We start from the raw sequence: 25,127 nt of genomic DNA, 5'->3' as shown, positions 1-25,127 counted from the left end.
CCCTTGCTTTACTGTGATGTCCAAGTACAGCCAATGTCTTAAAAAATGTATGTGTTTCTCTGCCATCCCACTGCCAATAAAGCTGCCCAGTGAGGAGGCAATTATGAATGGCATTGAAATGCCATGCTCTCCAGATGCCAACATCACCAATACTTATGCCCTCACCCACCACTGAGCTGGGATTGACTGCTAAAATGTGATCTTCTAAATTATAACCTGTGGGCTCCCATCCCATCTTGGCTTTCTACCTTCAAATAGCACTTATTCCTTTGCTAGGGGGGTGAGAGAGGGGAAGTCTTTTTATATTTATTAATTACTGACTGTACTTATCCCACTTTTCAGACAATTACTGTCTCCCAAAGTGGCTCACGTATATAAACACGAGAGACAGGCCCTGCCATCAGGCTTACAAACTAAAACAAGACACACAAGGGAAGGGGAGTGGAAGGGAAAAGGAAGAGGAGGGAGATCCGTTTTCCAAGGCCAGAACAAGGTGGTGAGCTATAAGCGGGCATTTAAATGCACTTTGGGCCAGGCCAATCCTCTCTTGCTGGTGTTCTGGCTTGAATAGGCATTGGTGGCTATTCCAATGGATGGGGCCAGAGCGTTCCTTCCCCTTCCTTTTGCAGGACCAGGGCTACAGGCAGTAGAGGCCAATTTTTCTTTCTGGCAGGGTGCGGGGAGCAAGCTCTTTGCAACTGCTCCTTCTCTGGCCAAAGGGTCGGCCAGGTTGGTTGCCCCCTTGGCACGATGTTATTCCTGGGAAGCAGGGGGTGCAGTCTCCCACTGGCCCTGGGTCCCCTGGCTTATGGCAGCTGCCATAGGGTGCTTCCCTTCTGCTCTCCAGTCACAGGGAAGAGAGAGAACTTCCGAGGCCAGATTCTTAAAAAAAATATATAGCAAAGCAACAATGAATGTACAGCACAAGAAGGCAAATACTCAACATTCTGGCTTTTCTATTCTTTTCCTCTGGACTCATCCATGCAACAATTATTGGGAGTGTAGATCTACCCAGTGAAATCGCACAGGTACTCTGTGCTGTTGACTGAGTGTTTATACCCCTAAGTAAGCATTTCCTACTTAGGGCAGTTCAGAACTAATTCAAAAAGTTGCCAGGGAGATGTAGAATCATCTCATAACAACAACAACATGATGCCAAGGTGTGTATTAGGAATACTCTTGAGCTTATGGGGAGAGAACTGGACTAAAGGATCCACTATTATAATAATACTTAGCATTTGTACAGCACTTCCAAGTATTCAAAGAACTCCACATACATTACCTTGTTGCAAATCAGTCCATCCTAAAGGAAATCAACCCTGAGTGCTCATTGGAAGGACAGATACTGAAGCTGAAGCTCAAATATTTTGGCCACCTAATGCGAAGAGAAAAGTCTCTGGAAAAGACCCTGATGCTGGGAAAGACTGAAGGCAAAAGGAGAAGGGGACGGCAGAGGATGAGATGGCTAGATAGCATCACCGATGCAATGAATATGAACTTGAGCACGCTCCAGGAGAGAGTGCAGGACAGGAAGGCCTGGCATGCTATGGTCTGTGGGGTCACGAAGAGTCGGACACGACTGAACGACTGAACAACAACAACAACAACAACATATTGCAGATATGGAGACAGAGACTTGGAGAGAATGGCTTGCCCAAGGCCACCTAGGGAGGTCATGGCAGATATAAGATTTGAACCAAGAACATCACGGCTTGGTCAATTCAACAGGGCCAGCCCAAGATATTTTGCTGCCTGAGGCGAAGCACAAGATGGTGCCCCCTCCTATTCCATGTACAACATTTGTCTGGACAAGCAGATGAATCTGTCTTCAGCACTAACGATGAGGCAATGTCCTCCACTGAACCTGAAGGCAACAGGCTAACTTAAGAGGCACAGAGTAGGGTGCAAGGCACACAGCTCTCTCCTTGAACACCTTGTTGCTGCCTCCCAGCATCTGCCACCGGAGGCAACTGCCTCACCCTGCCTAACGGCAGGCCCAGCCCTGAGCTATTAGTTATAACAGCTGAATGGTAGCTTCCATACACAGGAGACAGAATACCTCTGAATACCAGATACTGCAGAGAGCTTCATCCATTTGCCCATATTCCTCCTTCCATAGCCTTATCTGTGCTCCCTCTGTTGCTTCCCCACTGTCTATTTTGGATTGTAAGTACCCTGAGAGCAGGGACCTGTTTAAGTTGCCTTGTGACTCTTTAAAGCATCATTCTACATCAATGGTGCAACATCAAGAGTCTTCAGCCAGAAAGCAGCCCAGAAATAATGAATAATGTAACACACCCATAACACTAAATCCAACAAGGCAGTTCTCAACTTCATATAGGAGGCGTGAGACCTGAACATATATATATTTGGAAGCTGCCATATGTCGTCCATTTAGCCCTGCATTGCCAATTCTGACTAAGAGCAGCTCAACAAGGCTTCAGGTATTTCCCAGCCCTGCTACCCAAGATTAAATGGGAGTTCCCAGGATTGAACCTGGGGACTTTTTCATAGAAAGCTTGTGCTCTGCCTCTGAGCTATGGCCCTTCCAGTGATGGTGGCTCTTAGAGGGTTGGCAGTACACAATGGAAGCAGCCTTGCTCAACCTTCCCCAACTTGGTGGCCCTCCAGTTGTTTTGAAATGCAGTTCCCATCAGCCCCAGTCAGCATGGCTCATGGTCAGAGATGATGGAGCAGGGAGGAGGCTTAACCACTGAGCATATATTGGCAGAAAGTTTAGAAATCCCTGACTTAACAGCATAAAGAATCCCTGGCACACCCTGACACAACCTCTCTGCCAAAACCTACAGGAAGCCAATTTATTCTAGCTGTAGGGATGTAGGGTCCCATCCCCCTGACCACCAGTACAACTGTATGACAAGTTTAACATATCTACTGACAGGCTAAAAGGATTCTGAACGTCAGAAGGAAGAAAGAAATCAGAACAACTCCCTATCGCTTTTAACAGGATGCATAAGCAAAAGTAATGGCATATGAAAGCAAAATGTTTATCATGCATTGCGGCTGAGAGCAAGTTCCTGGGATGATAGCTGACTGTCATTATTTAACCTCCTGTCAAGAAAACACAAAAATCTGTGATATTATTATTATTATTATTATTATTATGACAACTTACAAAGACTTCAAGTCAACAGATTCTTTTTTATGTAAGCAGATTTGTAAGGCAATAAATTTCCTAAGACTTAACGATCTGCTTGTGCTATGAGAGCCAATGCTGTAATTCCCAATTGATTGTAGATGTTAATCTTCCAAGACTCTTGTTCTTATGCTACGATTTATTAGCCAAATTAATGACAGAGCACACAGCTTAAATGGAGACTGCTTTTTTACATGGTATCACAGGGAGGTCTACCCAACAGGGTCAGGGCATGGAAGGTGAACCCTTGAAACGTAAAAATAAACATGAAAAATACTTTAAAGGATTTTGAAAATGTTGCTTCTGCACAACAGCATCCCTTCAGGCTTCCCAAGCAGAAACAAAGGAAGTTGGCTTACACAAGTCTTCCGCAACTTAGCCATTCCCCAATGGCCATGCTAGCTGGGAATGATGGGAGTTGTAATCCAACTCATCTGGAGGGCACCATATTGGGGAAGGCTGCCTTACATTGAGTCAGACCTGGCAGGCGGGACCTCAGGCTAGATCTACCTGCAGTTTGATCTGTCAGGGCTCTGTTTATAGTCTCATTCCCAGGTTACGGTTTGCATATTAAGCAGATCACCATTATTAGGATCTCTACAGACCACCATCACATCCTTTAAGAATGTGAGTTGAGAAAGGTAACATGGAAAGTGGCCTTTGGTTTCCCTGGGGATGGCAATTTCCCCCCATTTGGTTGTCATGATAGACATGGGCTATTCCATCAGCTTCACCAATGATGCTGCATCCAGCTTGCAGCTAACTTCACGGTTGGCTGTGGGATCTAGTACTACAACTGGAAGCAGCATGCAGAAGCAAAAAGGCAAAGGATTTGGGTGGTGGTTTCACAATAATCCTGTGGTAAGCGCGCCAATCAAGGTGGCCCCACTAAACTCTCCATTCTGCCATTTGCACCAGCAAGGATTAGCACATGCAAAGGTACTGGCACGATTGCCTTGTTCTGATTCAGGTTGCTTGACACCCAAGAAATCTTCTGTGTGGAAATGACCTACAGCAAAACAATATGAGAACTTAGGAAGATGCCTCACATCATCACAGTAAACACTACACAGACTGGCATCTCTCCAGGATTTCAGACAGAGGTCTACCCCATGCCTACCTAGAGATGTGGGCGACTGACCTTGCATTCTCTGCTACTGGCAACAACGCTGAAAATTCTCAAACGTAACAGAAAACACAGTGCTGAGGGCTCTGCCGCTATCATCAAGGTACTGCCACCAAAGTTATAGGAACAAAGACATCCCTGCAGCAAACATTTTAGGGGGGGGGGGTCCTTTCTGATGCCATTCCTTCTCTCTCCTGTGAATTTGACAAGCGGATCCTTATCAGGAGGCCCTTCCTGTGCAACAATCAACAGTGCTAAGTGTAACTGATTCCCACTGAGGCACCACTTGAAGCCTTATTCACAGCATCTTTCCCCCTCTTGTCTGACCCTCTGTAAATACAATGCACACTGCTGGAGCCCTTGGAAGAGAGCTTGGGAAAAGATACAGTAAAGGAAGCGAGAATGCCTGGCCCTCACACGGCAACTTCAGAACAGGTGTAATTCACACACAGCCACCTCCGATGAGACATGGAGAGCCCTGGCATTGCTGTTGCGTCTGTTTATTAAAAAATGGCCCCAGCCATCTGTTGGTGGTCAGGCTCTGTGAGGTGGCAATCAATTACAGCTGTTATCTCATCCTAGCTTTGACAGATGTTTCTCCCTTTCACTGTACAGTAATTACTGGTTAGCTGCCAGCAGGATCTCAGACTTTAATTGCAGTGCTAATTTGAAACAAAAGAGAGCGCAAGATGGAGTGAGAGCGGGACAGACAGAAGAAAACGGAAACTGCCCATGAGAAAAGAAGAACTACAACAGGACGAGGCAGGTTTAAACTTGTCTCTGCCAATCAAAATCAGCCTAAACAACACCGAGGTTATGAACTGGAGAAATGGCCTAAATCAAACTGCGTGTGGCTGGTTATTTTAGTACGATCCTTGAGAATTCCAGCTTTGCTAATACGTGAGGCTTTTTGCTTCTGTTCCTGTTTTCTGCTTTCTACTGAATTCTGTGCTTGAAATGTAGATGCCTTGTGACTGGCACTTTTTTTAAAAAAAATTCAAGCACTTCTTTTTTAATTCACTGCATTGGCTAAGGAGAAGTGGACATGGTTTATGAAACTAATGAACAAACCTTGCCACAGGCTCATGTTTAACATAATGGCTCCCTCCTCTAACTTCTTTCCTCCATCTTAAGCTTGAGAGAGAGAAAAAGGCTACAGAAAGCAGAACAAGCCAAGCACCACACAGCGCCGCCATGCAGAAAGGTTTAATCCATATGCACACAACCCTCAGGCGGCAGACCATAGCAGTTCAACAAGTAGTCCGTCAGACACACAGGTGCAGTACAGCCCCGTGAACCAGTCTCTGCAGATTTGAGCTACACTGCAGACAAGCTTCAAGAAGCCAATATCAAGTGTGAATTTAGGCAATCTGTTACTAACCCATTCACCTGATGATAATCGCATTGTACGGGAGCTTTCTTCCCTCTGACAGATGTGACTCTTTGGAGATGAAAATACATATTTAAAGTCAGCATTTTCCACAAATAAACAGTGGTGTGATGGAAAGAGACAGTGTGGTATAGAATCGACATTTTAACCACTAGAAGCAGGTTCATAAGAACACAAGAAGAGCCCTGATGGATCACACCGAGGGGCCATATAGTCCAGCATTTGGTTCACGCAGTGGCTAACCAGCTGGCCACGGGAAACCCACAAGCAGGACAAGAGTGCAACAGCACCCTGCTACCCATGTTCCCCAGCAACTGGTGTACATAGGCATACTGCCTCTGATACTGGAGGTAGCACATAGCCATCAGGACTAATAGCCATTGATAGCCCTAGCCTCCAGGAATTTGTCCTTTTAAAGCCATCCAAATTGGTGGCCATCACTACATCTTGTGGAAGTGAATTCCATAAGGTGTTGTGATAGGCACCAAATCCCCACTCAGCCCCGAGGCTCACTGGGAGACCTTCTCTCAGTCTAACATACCTTACAGGGTTGTTGTAAGAATAAAATGGGTGGGGGGAGAACTACATACACCTGAAGTTATCAACATGTGAGCCTCCAAATGTTGGACTCCAACCTCCATCAGCCCCGGCCAGCATGCCTAATGGTCAGGGATAATGGGAGTTGGAGTCCAGCATTATCTGATGGGTCACAGATTGCCCACTCATGATGAATAACTCCTGAACTCCTTTGAGGGAAGTTGGGATAAACACTGAATATACAAAGCAAATAAAATTGGAGGTACTCTTATCATACACCTCCTATAGGATAGGGGTGCCTTCCCCAACAGGGTGCCCTGCAGATGTTTTGGATTAGAACTCCCAGTATTCCTGACCATTGGCCATGCTAGCTGGGGCTGATGGGAGTTGAAGTCCAAAACAACTGGAGGTTATCAAGTTGGGGATGGCTGGTGTAGGGTCCCTATCCAAGCCACTTACACTTTGTGCAAGTCTCTGCGTTGTCTGCTGTATCTCACATTCATTTTACTCTGCAATAGCCTGTCCCACTGCATTTTAAAAGCCAAGAAGCTTGTTGTTCTTTAGGTTAAAAATATGTTCATATTCGTGAGTGCGCACGTGCGCGCGCGCATACACAATATAATTGCCCTAAATTTGGTTATCAGCCATTCAAAAGGGACCTTCACCAGCATGTGACTGTGTGCACTGCTTGGTGCCATACTGTTCATGCCCATGTATTTTGCATGGATGTGCACTAGAGAGAAGATGCATGCCTGCCTCAATGCAAGATTTCATTTCAAGGCACCCTGAGAAGAGAGAGTTGAATTAAAAACAACAACAAAAAAACAGTTTTGCAATTCACACTAACAAGAGGCATCCCCAACAACTCCCCTCAAAGACAACAAAAGTAAGAATCCAAATAGAAACAGTTATTTACCAGGTTCCAGAAGACAGGAAGCATCCCTGTTGAACAGGGAGACCCAGAGGATATGCTTCTGCCTTGAAAGGTGGCCTAGAAATATTTTAAATGAAATGAAATTACTCACAGTGCCATACTCTATGACCTCTTCTTAATTTATAAAAATTAGGGATACTGGGACTCCCAATTTTGTGAGTAGCCCTAGATATCTGGAAGCTGACTGTGGTGAGGGAATGGCACTCTGCAGATGCTCAATGTCACACTCATCTTTACTTCTGTTTCAACAGCGGTTGAAGACCTTTGATTCTGTTGCTGTTTAAGTTATTATATGTTTGCTCTGGCACTCTGTATATTTATATTTATTTTTTGCTGTTTTTAATTTGGTTATATGATTCTTCTCTTAGTTTTTATTGGATATTTACCATTTTAAAAATTCTATTGGTATTGTTTTGTTGTGTATTATGAATGGCTTTATAAATGCTTAGGATACAAAAATCAGGATAGAAATATATTGATAAATAAATAAACAAAATCCATTTCATATATTTCAACACTGAGCCTCTCCTCAGCTTAAATACTGTCAGATGTTGGAGAGTGTGTTGTGATCTTTTGGTCCCACAAATTAATAACACCAGTGATGCCGTAACACTGGTATGCTTTCAAAAAAAGTTAGCTGCCTATATAGCCCCAAGCAAGGATTAATAGTTTCATTACTTTGTCAAGTTTCCAGGACCATTCACTTTGCTGAGGATTGTCATGGGTTTCTGAGGTTGTGGCCAATTAGTGGTGGAAAGAAGAGCCCATTGAGTATCTCATCTATTGTGTGGATCTATGAGATGGGAAGTGGGGTGGGCTATAGAGATTGAATTTAACAGATGCTGACATAGCTTTCATAGGAGGCAGTTTTTGTTAAACAAATCAAAGGAAGGTCTTCCAGTTTTAAAATAGTTTTTTTTTTACAAGTAAGACCTGCAATAAAATGTTGCAGTATGGAATGTTCCTGTTCAAGGTTCCAGTTAGCCCTCCTCCAAGATACTCCATTCTGTTCCTGCTCCCAGCTGGTTTTCCATTTCTTCCAGACCTCTTCAGCAGCCACTATTCTGTTGTCACTGAGCATGCTCAGTTCTCAGTGTGCTGTTTTGGATTTTTCCCCTGCTTAAGGGTTTTTTCTCCCTCTAAAGGGTTTTGTGTTTTTTTTTGGTACTTTTGCAAACCTCAGGGTTTTCCCAAACCCGTTGATACCTCCTGCTTGTACATGGGTGGTCCTGTTTTGGCTACGTAAGGATCCACACTCAGAATATGTTGACTGTTCGTCTACAGCGAGGGTAGGCGACATTTGTCGCCTTCCACATGTTTTGGCCGACAACTCCCATCAGCCCTAGCTAGCATAGTCAATGCTGAACATTGATGGGACTTGCAGCCTTCAGACATTTTGGCCTACCAGTTGCCTACCCCTGGTTTACAGGATGAAAACTGGGTTTCTCCAAGTGATAGATCTATTTTGAAAGAGGCAACCTGCCAGCAATATGTGCAAAGCTGGGATGGTGAGGATATCCTGGAGGATAAGGCTGTCAGTGGCTACTGGAGATTAATTTTAGGTGGTGTGCTTAATAAAGACTCAATAGAAGCCAAACTGGTAGTGAATTGGAAGGACTGGGTCTTGGAGGTGGAGGAAGCAATGGTAGAAAAGAGAGTATGAAATGAGACCTAAGATATATGAAAGAAAAAACTATCTGGAGTCCATTTCAGACATTCAGGCACACCTCTGGAATGCACATAGTGTGTGTGTGTGTGTGTGTGTGTGAGAGAGAGAGAGAGAGAGAGAGAGAGAGAGAGAGGTGCCAGTGGGCGTACAAAGAAGCATACCAAGAAATGCGCATACGGCAGGGGAGCAGAGGCTTCTGTGGCAATGATACACATACAGTGCCATAACTCACTGAGCACGTAGAGGACAGCTGAAAAGTTTCTAAAGGCCTAGTGTGTCTCATGAAAAGATGAGGTGGAAAAACCACCACGAGGTGATTTCCCCAATCAACATTCTCATAGCAAAATCACTTTCTAAAGGGCCCCTCCCCAAGTTAGCATAAGCAGAAATCAAGTCCCCCTCTCCACCTCATTAGCAATTATCCCTTGTGCCTTTGCCAAGTGCTTTTCACAAAACAAGGCTTCAAGACAAACTACATTGGCTTTTGAACCATATCCTTCAGCAAGAATGACCTTCAGTTCTAATTAAAGACTCCTTCACTCACACCACAGAAAGTCTATTACAGCTGCTTTGTCACACAGCATTATCATTTCCACTTACTTAGCACATCACTCAACAGCCACTGAGAGAAAGCAAGGCCTCTGGTCTGCCTACTCCTCTCCAGGGCTGAGTAGGCCTCAGGACGCAGAAAGTAATTAAGGCCTAGCTAATGTGGAGGATTTGGAGGAGGGGGGGCGGGCAGTGAGGAGAGAAGAGGAAAGACACAGCCCAGCTGCCAAACTTTAATTCCTCCTCAAAGGATCAGAGCTGAAATGTTTGAAATAATTTCCTAACAAAACAAAAGAGGCCGCTGAACAGAATAACATTATGACAGCTGCAGAGAGAGTCAATGATGGGTGAAAACTTGGGCCACAATGCAGAGCCTGTAGCCCTCAGACAACTGCATAAAGTCATTTCATATCCTGGCCTAGCGTGCTGGCTTATTTCCCTCCTGGTTCTTCCTAAGTAGGGCAGGTGGCAAGCTTTCCATTGCTCCTACATGTTTTCCCCCCTTCTTCTTCAACAACAGCACTGATTTAATAACGGGGAAAATGTAGTTGGCTGCGGTACCAAGTCCTCCCTAAACCAACCACAGGCGCATATTTCAGATCACTCAACATAGATTATTTGCTTTGTAACACCCTTTAATCTCCCTGCTGTGCTTACAATAAATGTGATGAAACAGTTAAATAAGGGTGTGAAGTAGTGGATACTTTGATAGTAGTGGATAGATTGTAATGGTTCAACATCAGTTTATCAATGGTTACTGCCTCACATGCCACGTTGCCCCTGACTAGTGTAAATATGCAAGGCAAGAGTGGGAAAGTTGTGGCCCTCCAGGTGTTTTTGCCTACAACTCCCATCAGCCCTACCAGCATAGGTGATGGTAAGGGATCATGGGAGTTGTAGGCCAAAGACAACTGAAGGCCCACAACTTGCCCACCCCGATGTAAAGGGCAACACAGAAATTGTTCCATGAACAACACAATTGTTCTTGTACAATACAGAAATTAAACCAGAGTGATTACTATATTTTGGTTCCATACACATAATAAGCAGTACTGATTCTAGGTTCTCGGGGGCTCTTAGGCAAAATGCACTCCTTGGACCCAGTAGGTACATCTGAGATGGGGGTGGGGAGACAAGATATGCGGAGCTCACTACTTCTTCCCCCTGCTCCTCTCACTGCTAGGTCGCTCAGAGAGGACAGGTGAACAGCTGCAGCATCAAGGAGCAGCAGCATGGGTCCCACCAGATGTTGTGGACAACAACTCCCATCAGACCCAGACAGCATGGCCAGTGGTCAGAAATAATGGAAGATGTAGTCCAAACCATCTGAGGAACCCACACTAAGGAATGCTGCTCTAGGGATCCAGAGTCCATAATGGACCATGGATCTCGGCAAATGCCTAACAATGCTGATCCCCAAGGGCTAATAAAGGGCACAATCCTATGCATGTTTAGGATCCTAAACATGCATAGGATTGTGCCCTAACGTGGATTAGAATGCCGCTTCCTTGAAAACAGCCACTTAACAACTGCCACCTAAAACTCTTTCCATACCCATTTGATCATTTTTCAGCTAATGGCTGCAGGTGATTTAAGGATAGATTTAGACTGGGAACATCCATTTAGCACCCTTGGGCTCCCTATCCTGGGTCCCCATGAAACTGGACCAACAACACACTACCCCGAGGGAAACAACAGAAAAAGACAAATAAGCCTATATAGAGTTATAATTAGCTATAAGTAACTGAAACGATGTGTATTTAATTAGAGGTTATGTATATATCTGCACACATTTTTAAGAGCCACATCTGTGCAACAGCTTTCAACATTACGTAACCTCAGTAAAAAAGACTTCTAGTGAAACACATCATTTGGTGCAGAAAATAAGACACAGTTCTTTCCTCCTTTTTTCTCCAGTCAGCAAAAGCATCTTGATTACGGCACATGAGCAAAAGTTACTTAGAACAATGATGTAGGAAAGTGTGCGTGTGCGTGTGTGTGTGTGTACATGTGCATGCAAAAAGAAAACAGGAAAAAGCAACAAACACTGTCAGAGTTTGAAATTCTGATAGCGGGTAGAATGAGTGAAACGCAACTGGTAACCATCTAAAATCTCGATAAGAAAAAAATGACTCACTATTCTGAATACTACTGAATTTAGGATATTCCAGAAAGGGTGTAGTTGCTTTTCCTGATACAAATTCTGAGACAGAATAACTACAAAGTCCTTTGTAACACACCCCGTGTAAAAATCAGTAAGATGCACAACAACGATCAACAGAAATGCTAGACACAGCCATCTAAAGTAGTTTTCTATCCCAACTGGTGGGAGAACAAATATACCACAGCATTTTGGAAGAAAGTATTTGACCGTTTTTTTCTGTATATAAATTGTTCTGCCCTCACACCCTGTTACTCGAAATGGTGAGGGCTGCAAACATTTTACCCTGGGTTTGTTTTCCTTTGAATGAGGACACTGGAGATTTATTTACAAATATACGTGTTGAGCATGAATGAGGGCTCACAGCATTAACACTGCAACAAACAATGCTCCCGCATTACGTTTTTGGGAGAAGGGGGGTTCTTGCACTCTAAAGAAGCTTCCAGAACCCTGCTTAGTTCCATTATCTCAGCCTGATCTTGTGTCACTCTGATTCTAGCTGCAACTCCCTCAAACTCCCCCATTTTCCTAGACTAAATTAGCAAATTCCTTAGGGGAGGAAGAGGAGAGAGAGGAATGCCATTCAGACTTTTGCTTAACAATATATTGACCAGGCCTGTCTTGCAGGTTTGAACAACTTAAATCAGTTATCCCTTCTTTCCTTGTCACAATCATGGGGTCCATACACTATGTCTCAGTTTAGTAGCCAAAAATTATTTCTACTAGTCAGCAAGAATATAAGTGCCTCTGAACTTTTCCCTTTCTACCCAACAAGTGACAGCCTACCCCTCCCACAGAATTAAGGAGAAAGGTTAATAGCACAGATGCCATTGTTCCACATAAGCCTGAGTACCCTTGCAGTTCTCTTTCTAAAAATTAAACATTGCCCCCTTTTCCCTGGCAAACCTTGGCAGAGCTCAGCAAGCTTTGGTTTTCAAAACCAGGTTCAAAATGTCTAAGCGATGGATTCCCTCCCTCTCTCCCAAATAAATCCACTCCAGATTTTTCACCCTCCCCTGCAGCAGTTCTCCTCACAACCCAGTCTTTTGTTTCTTAATCAGCCTTCTGAGTTGTTGGAAAACTTCTCTCTTTCTAGTGTGCAAAGTACAGAGAGAGAGAGAGAGAGAGAGAGAGAGAGAGAGAGAGAGAAGCCAGTTGCAATAAGAGCTGAGTAATGGAGAAAGACGGCAGCGGTAGGCATGCACAGGGAAGAAAGCAGAGAAGGCAAAACAGAAATTTGAAATTGCTCTTTGCGTTCTCCTATGCAGTCAAGTCAATCAATTTACAAAAGAAACTTCCTGCTGTTCTTAAAAATATACCTGCATTTGGAATTAAGTGGCAGGAGTTTGTTGACTGGGTGGTATCTGGAAGGAATATATTCTCAGGATGAGGTGTGGAGACTGTGGCAGCAAAGGCTCTTTATGAAGAGGATAGTGCTGGGGGAGGGAAGCAAAAGAGACTGCATGGGGGAAGTAGCTTTGCACTGGGAGTGTAGTGTGGCCACTATGCAGCACCAAAAAAGAGGACAAAAGATTCCACAGATTTGCATAAAATTTGCACATCTCAATTTAGAAGTACAGATGAAAATTTAAAAATAATTACTAGAATTTCAATTTCACAGAAGCCTAATAATAATAATTTCCCATCAAAATCACTCCCAAGTTAACTCTTGAATTCATTTGCACCCCACTCCCAGGTCAACTCAAATCAGTTGCTCTTCAACCAATTTACTCCCAATTAGGTTGCAATCCTGTACAAACTTACCTAGGAGTAAGACCCACTGAACACAGTGTGAGTTTACATCTAAGTAGACAGGCCTAGAATTGTGCTATTAATTTCTCATTTAGACCCTACTTGAAATCAATTCCCTTTCAGTTATTTACCCCCATTCATCATTACCCCTAAATAAAAATAAATAGGAGTGTGTGAACATTTGGCAGGGTCTTTACTATGAAAAGAGGCGACCAGTAGGTAGTCTTTTCCCTTTTCTTAATTAATCCAAAGGCATTGGAGAAGGCAGTGATTAAAGATTTAGACTGTTCTAACTCTCCTTTAAATAAGGCCTTTTGTTTCAAGATTTCTGCTTGCTTCCCTGGATTTGTATGGGGAGGAGCAAACCTGAGAAAAGAGTCATTTTCAGCATTTAAGCCACAAAAAAGCAGGACAATCTGCAGATGTTTTATAAAGCATTTTATACATGGCAGTTTCAAGGAGAACTGGCAACTTCTTAGGAGCACTGGCAACAGTTTAAAAGGAGAACTGGCGATTGAACAGTCCCAGAGAGCCTTGGTTATTGGGCGGTATAGAAATGAAATAAATAATAATAATTTTTAGAGAGAGTAATAATAATGGTATGGTAATAGTAATTAATAAACAGGCTTTCAGGGCAGCTGTATGGGTGTTGAACTTTAAAAGTCCAGGTTTCAGGCAGCTGGAAAGGCTCGGAAAGGGAGGGGAATGGAGAAAGCTGGGGGCAAGGCAAGCTAGCTAATGCCGGGCTCCTTTTGTGCTGCAAGAACTGAAACCTCAAATGCCCCTGGGAAACTCATTTCAGGCTGCAATTTGCATGGCAGTACAGCAGCAGCTGAGCTGCCAACTTGCCTTTAAGAAGGGGTAAAGAGCCTTTTTTGCCCCAAAGTCCAGATTCCATTTTCGGGAAGTTCTCAAGGGCCGCCTTCCAATGGCGGGCAGGGTCAAAGGTGAAGTAAGTGGGGTCACAGGCTAAAGTAGGTGGGGTTTAACCCCCCCCCCTTTCCATTGTTAGCAATTTATTGCAGGAAGCATGTCTACTAAGTAAGCATGAGCAGCATGTCTATTCAAAAGCAAGCTGGAAAAGCCTCTGCATGTCTACTCAGAAGTAAGCAGGAAAGAATCACATAGTAGCGCTTCAAATAAGATCCCAAACACCAAGCCTTTGAATGTCTACTCAGAAGCAAGCAGGACAATGCTCAGAAAGACATACACTTCAGGCCTTCACGGAAACCAGGCACCAGCCCGGACAGCAAGTGAAATACTGGACTGTCATAAAAGAGGACATCTGTCCACCCTAGGACAGGGAGAGAAATTAAAACAATACAGCACAGCACCAGAGAGTGACTGAAAATGGTGCGGTTAGCCCTCAACCCACCAATCAGAATTGCGGTAGGGGAAGGGAAAGGGAAGTAACTCTTGAAAATGCCTTTCAGAACTAGAGAACAAAGGCTCTCTCCCAAAAAATGTGCTCCAGGTTTTTCTGGCAGCCCAATTTAGCTGCTGTAATGTAACCTCCATCCCTGAGCATTCTTGCTGGCCCAAACCAAAGACTTTCTCACCCCTGGCCAGTTGGCGAGTTTGTTTGTTGAATGCTGCCCAAATCTGTCTCTCTGCGTGTATTGTCATTCCATTTGACCTCATTTATATTTAACGAGAGCCAGTGTGGTGTAGTGGCAAGAGTGTTGGACTAGGAGCTGGGAGATCCGGGTTCTAGTCCCCACTCGGCCATGGAAGCACACTGGGTGACTTTGGGCCAGTCACAGACTCTCAGCCCAACCCACCTCACAGGGTTATTGTTGTGAGGATAAAATGGAGAGGAGGAGGATAATGTAAGCCGCCTTGAGTTCCTTGCAAGAGGAAAAAAGGTGGGGTATAAATGCAATAAATAAATAAATAAAATAAACTGGGTCGCTTAAATGAAGCAGGCTGCAATCCTATGCAATGAACACAGAGGACTTACTTCCAAGTAAACGTGCATAGGATTGCACTGTCAGTGCATAAAATAACTCATGAACAAACATGGAATTTGCTAACTTCTCTAAAAATCGTAACTACCACCCAAAAGCAACTTCAACTGCGGGATGATTTGGTAACCTGCAGAAATGGCAAAAATTACAGTGTAAGAGAAGGCAGACAATATCCAACACTTTGTTAACTATATCAGACCGATTCTCACAACCAGTTCCCATAGGGATGAAGGAGGCATAACGAACAACGTACAATCCAACAGCTGTCCATGACATGGACATTGTGAACAACCCCCAAAGAGGCAACGCCAGTGACTCAAGAACTACCTCCTGCTAGATATGACCACACTTAAGTTTTTTCCTCCCAAAGCTAGGCAGTAGGGGACATGTTAAGAGCTGACTCTGAAGGAGGGAAATGTTGGAGACTTTGAAGTCTTGATGTCTAGACATCACAGCAGGCCAGGGAAAGAAGCTGAAGCCTGCGGGAATGAGGCTACATAGGGCGGGGAGGAAGCAGAGAACTAAACCACAAGGTCTGTAACACATTACTCCTCTACAAGCCCGTCTCTACAGCTCTCCACTGAGGGCTTACTTTGTCCATGATTCTCAAAACCAACAACCTACTGGGCATATTGAGTGAGCTTCACCTCTTCCATTGACCTCCTCTCTTGACATTTTTACCTGTAATCACACTTGGTGAGGGAGCATACAAAACACAGATAAGACACCTACTGATGCTGAACATAAGCTCAATTTTCTACTGCTGGGTTTATGAAGCTCAAAGAGCAAATAAGAAGGGGGGGGCAGTTTCTAAGCAAATCCAGGCTTAATAGAGCAGTGAAAAGTTGCTAGGAAAAACACTTTTTATTATTTTTTAAAAATTATATCCCACATTTCAACTTTGGTTATAAAATTGAGTGCAACCTGGAGGAGTAGGGGTGGAGGCTTGGAGCACAGACCTGAGGATATTACCTGGCACAGCCTCCTCTTGGTTCTGACCACTATCCCTGAAATCTAACCCATTTGCATGAAATCTGGAAACTCTAAGAGAAAGGGCAGTCATCTACTCCAGATGGAGTAGGGATGCACAAATCTGCAATTTTCGGTTTCTCTCAGTTTCTCATTTTCCCAACCTTAAATTCAGTTCATCTTATTTCCACATCAGTTCAAGATTTATTTTTTAAAGTTTGCACGAAACTTCTTTTATAACGCATGTATGTTGTATATAATTTTGCCTAATGCACACTTGTGTAATCAACTGTCCCTAATATAATGTATTTTATTATATTATTTTCACTAAGATATGAATTTTAACTTCACTTAATACACTTAAAAAAAAAAAAAGGACAACTCCATCACAAAATTAGGAGAACACAGGCATTTGGGATGAACCGTTTATGCCAACTTGAGCTCCTTGGAAGAGGGGTGAGGTATCAACATAATAAATTAATACATAAATGGAGATTAAGCCCTGACCAATAAAAATACTGGCTTCTGAGATTTCTCAAGGCATTGCTCACATGCTTTCAAGGACATTTTCATTGGGTTTAATCCACTGTTGCAGGAGTGGACTTCACTTGTGCAACAAGATTTACTCTTGCTCACCCCCTGCATGCCCCAACCCCTTGGTGCAGATTTGGGGGGCACACAGATGGCTACAGGGAGAAATGGAAATTCATTCCGCCTGCAGTTTCCATTCTGCTCAGAGACAGCCAGTGTTAGATACAGCCCATTGCCATATGGGCTAGAAACTTGCTTTTTATTATCCCAAAAGAAAAAAGGAAGCTGAAGTATGTGCCCCATATCATCCTCGGTGCTGTATCATAACACATACAGTCCTAGTTGTCAGCATATTAGTCCTTTGAGAAGGATGATCAAAATGGGCTGCACAATTTAATGTATTGCCTCTTTTTACCACTGTAGAGTAAGTCAGCTTTTAAATTCCAGAATGGCGGCCATCTTAATTATGTTCCCACAAAAACAATAAAGAGTCTTGTGGCGCCTTAAAAGGCTAACAGATATATTCTGGCACAAACTTTTGTGTACTAGAGTCTACTTCTCAAGATGCATGAAGTATTATCCTCAGTTGGCAGGTATATAAATACATGGGTATAGAGAGAGAAAAATGGGGCTAAGTGACAATGAAATGCAAAAGGTACAGGCTGTGGCTTCACGTATCTGACAGAGTGGACTCAAGTCCACGAAAGCTTATGATACAATAAATCTGTTAAGTCTTTAAGGTGCCATAGGACTATTTGCGGTCAATAATTCTTCCAGCAGACAGAATCAGTGGATTGAGACAGAAAGACGGATGATGTCTTGGCCTGCTTTTCAGATTCTCTTCACAACACACGAACACCCTCTTCCCTGGCTTGCAAAGCAAGCCGTCCATTTATTTATATTTAAGGGCTTATTTCATTCATAATGCTTATTATACCATAAGTTCTGCAGAGTGCCCCAAGGCAAATCAACAGAGCTTGGGAGAGAAAGAGAAAAGGGCAGAGCAGCTGTAAGTAAATAATAAATACCCCTAATAACTGTGGTGAGATTATAATCATTAATAATTAACACTAATATATGTTTCCACTCTGCTTTCAGGGCCCTCTCAGACCGAGCCATGCAAGATGGAGAGCGTCTGCTGCACAGCTCGTCTCTCCCCCTCTCCCCCTCTATCTCAGAGAGGCTGCCCCGGGAAAGTACGTTACATTTAGGGGAGAGGTCAAGGATCTGCAGAGCTTTAACAGTGGTAATGGCTTGGCTGCAGCAAACATCTCCTGCCTATGTAAATTCCACTGCTCGGTGTCTAGGTGGCAGCTCCTGAGAAGCATGGAAGACTGGATCCTGAGAAAACCACAGGGCAACCAACCTGGTTTTCTGTGTGTTCCGAGTCAACAGAGAACTCTCCATGCAAATGGGATCAAACAGACCTAGAACTTATCCTGCGGTGTTGGCATTAGGGCTACAAGCTTGGACTGGTTTAATCAGTATATTGACCAGCTGAGATGGTGCCATCTACCAGGTCAGAGTCTTTGTCCATCTATCTGAGTACTGTCTACATAGACAGTGTCTTCCCAGTAGCTCAGACAAAAGTATTTCTTAACACCTGCTACCTGATCCATTTTTAACTGGAGATGCCAGGGATTGAACCTGGGATCTTCTGCTAGCACTGGTTCTTCTGTTACGGAAGTAAAGAATGTTTTATACTTCTGCACACTTCAGAAACGTCCTTTCATTTGTGGGCGGCCCCTTTCTGCCCACAAAGTGATGGGCGCGGGGGTCACCTGAGTTTGGTATTTGGAATAATATGGTATCAGACCAAGACTCAGAGCCATATTAGACATGCCCAAGGGCTTAGGTGCATTCGGTTGAATTTTTTACTACCCCACCCCACCCCACTTAAACAGCAGGTCCCTGTGCCATATTCCCCTTGTTCTTCAAAAACAGTTTGCACTATGACATAAATCAATATGGGTGTGCACTGGGAAAATAAATCCAAGGCCTCTTGGATCTTTAGATCCATGGACCACTCTCCAAATCTCACATTCCATTATACTGTGATAAAATACATACATACATGCACCCTGAATTATACTGTATATAAATTCTAGAGAAACTGTGGACAATTATCAGGTGACAATGAAAATGAAAGCCAAACACAAAGCAGTTGTACATTCCCAAGCCCAGTGTCGTAGGAACATAGGAAGCTGCCTTACACTGAGTCAGAGCCTTGATCCAACTAGCCTAGTATTGTCGACACTGACTGGCAGTGGCTTTCAGGCATGGGTTTTCCCTGCCCTACCTGGAGATGCCAGGGATCGAACCTGGGACTTTCTGCATGCAAACCATGTGCCACTGAGCTACAACCCCTCCCGATCATATCATGTTTGTAAATGACCAACTGGCCAAGCATGGTGATGCCTTCCACTTAACTCATCCGTTTGGCATACCGTTTGTCTGTAATGCGATAACTACATTAAATGTTGTGGAGCCACGGAAAGAAAGTTGGCATGCACATTCGGGGCAATACTTTGCATTTCCAGTACAAGCCCCACCTACGCACTCCCCCACACACGGCTCTTTTCAAAGGGGCCAGGTGAGATGCAACACACAACGCAAGCTGCCGTCTTCTTTGATGAATGAGCCACTGAAATGAAAGCTGGTATGCATGTGTGGGACGCAGTTATGTGGTAGAGATTCACAGCCAATCTCTTTTTAAAGCAAAGAGCAAGTGAAGCCTCTCAAAACAGCACTCCACTCATCTTTAATGGAACAAATGTCCAGTCCAGTCCACTAGCTTTATGGATTTGTGCTCAGATTATATGTCCCCACCACACTTAGTCCCAAACCATTCAAATCCCCTGAAGCATCTACTATGAAATATGACTGGATTAGTAGCTAGATTAGAAGAGAAAATATATTTCTGAATAAAAACACTCTCCTTTCATAAATTCAAAACATATTATTTTGTTCTCCCCCCCCCCTTTTTTTTTTATGGAAGCAAGAAGGAACAAGAGTCAGAGCAGTCAAAAAATGCAAGACAGATGCTCTGGCGCTTCTGATCTTTAATGATGCTCAGACTTTTACTACTCTGTAATTTTAAGAGCTAATTATGAAATTACTGGCTGCATTCAAAAAGAATCCCTTTCCAAACCAGAGTTTAAATTCCCTATAAACATCCCAAACCATAGCCACTCGTCTGGAGAGAGAAAGGGCCTTTATGTTAAAAAGGAGGCAATTATTGGCTCTGACCGATTCCCAAGGTTATCTGGCAACACACCAGTAATGCAGTTAGTTTATGATCACTCTCGGCAACCAGAGGTTAAACAAAACACAGATGCTGTGTTAATATTAAAGCAGGCTTTGACAACTCTAAACACAACATAGCAAGTATGCGGTAGGCTGGCTATTGCTCTGCCTTCCTGATGTTTGCGTCTGAAGTAACCAAGCTAAATTTTAAGGAGAGAGAGAGAGAGAGAGAGACCCACTCCTCTCTCCAAATTGGAACCGACAACAGGAGTCTCTTGGCTGGTCTGAGCTTGTATTCTGCAGAGACACCGATTGCAGATTTCATGCCAAGAAAGAAGACTGTATGATTCATTTGGAAGCAAAAAAAATAAAATAAAAAACAGGCAAGGATAAGAGGGGTTGAACTAACAAGAAGGGATTGGGAAAGCCCAATAGCCTAACCCAGTACTATTGCCAAAGGAGTGCATGGAAAACCAGAATGCTAGGCCTCAGAGGTTGCCAGGGGCAACCATGAAATTCATTTTGAAAGGGAAAGCCTGTAGGCTGATGGAGGGAGAAAGCAAGCTGTATACAGAGAGAGATTTTTAAAATATTTCTGTTCCCATAACCTGGCATCATTTGTTGCTTGCAGGCAGTAATACATTTCAAGGGCACCAGAGTGGCTGTCAAAAAACCTAAAAAAATCTACAATTAAGGAATGTTTGATCAACACTGCCGAGATGAATAAGCTCATGTGAAAAAGGTTCACCGTAGGAATTGGCTTAAACTACTGGCATCCTTGATGGCAGAGTAATGGGCCCCAATGATAAATTACTTGTTTAAATTGGGCAAGGTGATTGAGCGGGTGGTGGCGGTGCAGTTGAAGGCACACTTGGAAGAAACTGATTATCTAGACCCATTTCAGTCGGGCTTCAGACCTGGGCATGGGACAGAAACGGCCTTGGTCGCCTTGGTGGATGATATGAGGAGGGCTCTGGATAGGGGTGAATGCTCCTTCCTTGTTCTCCTCGACCTCTCAGCGGCTTTTGATACCGTTGACCACGGTATCCTCCTGGACCGCCTGGAGGGGTTGGGCATTGGAGACACTGTATTGCAGTGGTTCCGGTCCTTCCTCTCCGGCAGGTACCAGAGGGTAGCACTGGGAGAGGAGGTTTCGGACCCGTGGCCACTTACTTGTGGGGTGCCACAGGGTTCCATCCTCTCCCCGATGCTATTTAACATCTATGTGAAGCCACTGGGGGCTATCATCAGGAGGTTTGGGGTGCAGTGTCATCAATATGCGGATGACACGCAGCTCTACCTCTCATTCAAATCTTCACCAAGGTTGGCCGTAGAATCCCTGTCCAAATGTCTGGAGACGGTGAGTGGCTGGATGGGGAGGAATAAGCTGAAGCTGAACCCTGACAAGACCGAGGTACTTTTGGTGGGAGACAAGAGGAGGCTGGGGGATGTTGACCTGGTGTTGAATGGGGTACGGCTACCCTTGAAAGACCAGGTCCACAGCCTGGGGGTCATTTTGGACTCCCAGCTGTCCATGGAGGCTCAGGTGTCAGCTGTGAGCCAGACAGCGCTGTATCAACTCCATCTGATACGGCGGCTGCGCCCCTTCCTTCCCGACCATCTGCTCCCATCGGTAGTACATGCTCTGGTCTCCTCTCGTTTAGACTACTGTAATGCGCTCTACGTGGGGTTACCCTTGAAGACGGTTCGGAAACTGCAGCTGGTACAGAACGCGGCGGCTTGCCTGATTAAAGGCAGCCGCCGGCGAGATCACATCACTCCAGTGCTGAAGGAGTTGCACTGGTTACCAGTTGTTTTCCGGGCCAAATTCAAGGTGTTGGTTTTGACCTTTAAAACCCTATATGGTTACGGCCCAGCCTATCTTAAGGAGCGCCTCCAGCAACACCAGACAGGCCGCTTAACAAGATCAGCCTCGGATGGCCTTCTCTCTGTCCCACCAGCCAGGACAGCTAGACTGGTGGGGACGAGGGAGAGGGCCTTTTCTGTGGTGGCCCCCACTCTGTGGAACTCCCTCCCTAGGGAACTCCGTCATGCCCCCTCTTTAATGAGCTTCCGTCGTGCATTAAAAACGTGGTTGTTCAGGCAGGTATTTGGGGTGGGTTAGGGTATTTTTTTTAAAAAAAAATTATGGTAAAATTTTATTGTTTTAAATTGTTTTATGGTGGGTTGTACATCACCCAGAGTGGCTGGGTGACCAGTCAGATGGGCGATTAATAAATTTAATAAATAATAATTAATAAATAATACTGGAATACAAATATTAAAATTATACAATTTATATATAATTGTAAATGCATAAAACTATAGTCGTAGAAACGTTTTGACACTAACTGTATACAAATATATATTTCCCCAATGAAACTTGAAAATAATTTCAGGAAATCACTGATTACTACCACAAATTATATAAGTGAGAGTTGATATCCATGTGCAGGATGGGACCATACTGCCGTTTGGTGGCCAAAATATCACAGAAACCAACCCTTCTGTATCCAAACAATGTTTGCGATGCATTCTTAATACTGCGTCCACTGGTAAAAATTCATTTTGCCCTTCAATAAACTGTGCTGAATCAACAGGATACAGTGGTTTGGGGCCACTATTTTTGACAGTTGTTTGTTACACAAGGACCTTATACTTCCTGTGGTGCACAAGAGAATGTTCTCTGATGACCCAAAGGGTACACAAAGGACGAGTAGAAAAGAAATAGCACCATATAAACAGCTGGGTAGCACTGTCCACCAATCACTGCTGCTCTGATTACTCATCACGGAGCACCTGTGCCCTCCAGATGTTTTGGAACACAGCTTCCATAATTCCTAACCATTGGGAATGCTAACCAGAGCTGAGAAGTTGCCTATGCCTGCTGTAGGGAAACTGAAAAACCTCCCCACACTGGCTTGCCAGCTTTGGATTTATTTATTTTAAAGTGCTGGACTAGATAGAACTTGGTCTGATCAGAAGGGCCCTTCCTCTAAAATTAGCCTAGACCACCCAGCTCTTGTTTGGCTCCTAGCTTCTGGTTGGTTAGAAACCCTATATAAACTTCCTGGATCAGGTCAGTCCTGAACATGCAAGTCTGTATTTCCTTACCCCTTTAAGGATAGCTCCTGCTTTTCCTGTCTTTGACCCTTATTTTATTTTGCATGTTTCTTGTTATCTCCTACAGACTGCTTTCCTGAATAACAAGCTCAGCTTTAGCCTACGTGTCCATGATAAATGTGTTCACCTTTGAACGGATGCCAAAATGAGGCCTACCACCTCATCTCCAGGTGGGTTACTGCCAACAGCTTGCCCTGTGGACCAGGGACAATCCCATGTTGCACCAATTTCAGCCATCTGAAATTATGAGTTAATCAGGGTTCTCCTTTTCTGACTGTGGGATGAGGGTTAGACGTAGCATTAATATAAATTCTTCCTGTAGCCCCATGTTATTAAACAAGATTTAAAGTCTTCAAATGACAATTCAGAGGGAATAGTTCTTAGAATGATTCATACATTTCTCTTTCAAGTGCACGCAAGCTATTCCTTTTGCTTTCCCTAGTTGTCTACATCAAACTGCCTGAGGGGACTAGACAGCTCTCTGATCCGCAGCTATTACAGCATCCGGTGAGCATGGGGGTGGGAGAGAAAGAGAACATACATAAGTGAAAAATACTTTTGTAAAAAACTGTACTTCAAGCTGACTCAGTACTAAGGAAGCTGAAGGATTTGTTCTGCCCAGGATTTAAACTAAAGAACCTGATTTGCATTCCCCAAATTAATACATGGACAAGAACTGAGTTCTTTGTTTTTTGCACTTCTCCAAAGTTTGCGATACAGTTCTCAGCTCCCCAAAACATACAAAAATGCATTGTTAAAAACTGGAGTTTAGGTTAAAATGCATACAAAAAATCTATTTTAGGGTAAAATGCAAACAAAAATGTGTATTTTGTGAGGAAATGCATTCAAGGATAGATAAAAGGAAGTATTTCTTCATGCAAGGCATACTTAAACTGTGGAATTCACCACCACAAAATGTAGTGATAATGATAGCCACCAACTTGGACAGCTTTAAAAAGGGATTAGACAAATTCACAGAGGATAAGACCACCAATGGCTACTAGTCCTCATATATCCTATCCAGTATTATGCTATATGCTATCCAGTATTAGAGGCAGTATGCCTATGTACACCAGTTGCTGGGGAACATGGGTGGGAGGTTGCTGTTGCACTTATGTACTACTTGTGGATTTCCACATCTGGTTGGCCACTGTGTGAACAGAATGCTGGAAGAGATGGATCTTGTTCTGATCCAGCATGGCTCTTCTTATGTTAAAAATGTGAATTCGCAAATGGATGTGGAAACAGGACAGAAGAGACTTATGAAACTGACACAGATTGGAAATAGAGTGATCTGTCTATCCCTACTCAGCACAACCTTTGGTGCCAGTCACAAAAAAAATAAAATATACTAATATTCCACCAGCTCTATCCCACCTTGTTATACCCCTACCCCCCCCAAAACACACACACACCACCTGAAAATGCCTTTTGGCCTTGAAACAACAAACCCGCTCTTCTTAGTTTCAGGAGTTGGGAGTTAAATGCAGTGAAGTTTCAGTTGGTAAAATATGAATCAGGACGTGGGCTCCATCAACAACAACAAAGGGAAACAAGAGAAAGTGAAGTTCAAAGAGAGGCACACAAATGGGACACAGGGACACGGATGGACGGACACGGACACACACACACACAAAGAGCAGGTAAAAATTGGCCAAGCTGTCTGGAGATGAAGTGAGTTGCCATCCAATACATCTGAAGGGCAAGGCTGCTATATACATATCCTGTCTCAGTCCTAAACATTCTGCCTGCAAACCAGGACTTCCTTACCCTGAGCAGTGTAGCCCCTCCTTTCCTGTATTTTTTGGCTCCGATTTTCCATGGTCTTCTCCCCTGTTACCTGCTACCAACTGCTTCTCGCAGTGCTCTCAGGCTTAAAAAATTTGCCATGCTGGAGCTATTAGTGGTTAAGCTAGAAACCGACATGACATTCTCTTCAATTGCTGAAGAGTATCAGCAAACCTACTGAAGGTTTGAATATCCCCACCCCCAAAGGGTAGCAGACATTCCATTTTG

At 43.9% G+C, this 25,127-nt stretch overlaps 1 protein-coding gene across 2 annotated transcripts in view; it reads right to left on the bottom strand.

The window, feature by feature from the left end:
- The window catches only part of FBRSL1 (fibrosin like 1), a 965,642-nt gene that overhangs the window by 762,656 nt on the left and 177,859 nt on the right, over nt 1-25,127 (bottom strand). Inside the window, exon 2 of one of the 2 annotated variants that reach the window (XM_084819250.1) lies at nt 7,127-7,201. The exons of the other annotated variant lie outside the window; for it this stretch is intronic. Coding sequence (XP_084675376.1) covers nt 7,127-7,201 — 75 coding nt within the window. The remainder of the gene's footprint in view (nt 1-7,126; nt 7,202-25,127) is intronic. 2 annotated transcript variants of the gene reach the window in all.

Source organism: Heloderma suspectum, chromosome 13 (genome assembly GCF_057233095.1).
Source record: "Heloderma suspectum isolate Gila_16-S chromosome 13, 16-S_ref, whole genome shotgun sequence".
Taxonomy (NCBI): domain Eukaryota; kingdom Metazoa; phylum Chordata; class Lepidosauria; order Squamata; family Helodermatidae; genus Heloderma; species Heloderma suspectum.
Note: the sequence above shows the minus strand (reverse complement) of the source record. Positions and strands in the feature narration are given on the sequence as shown.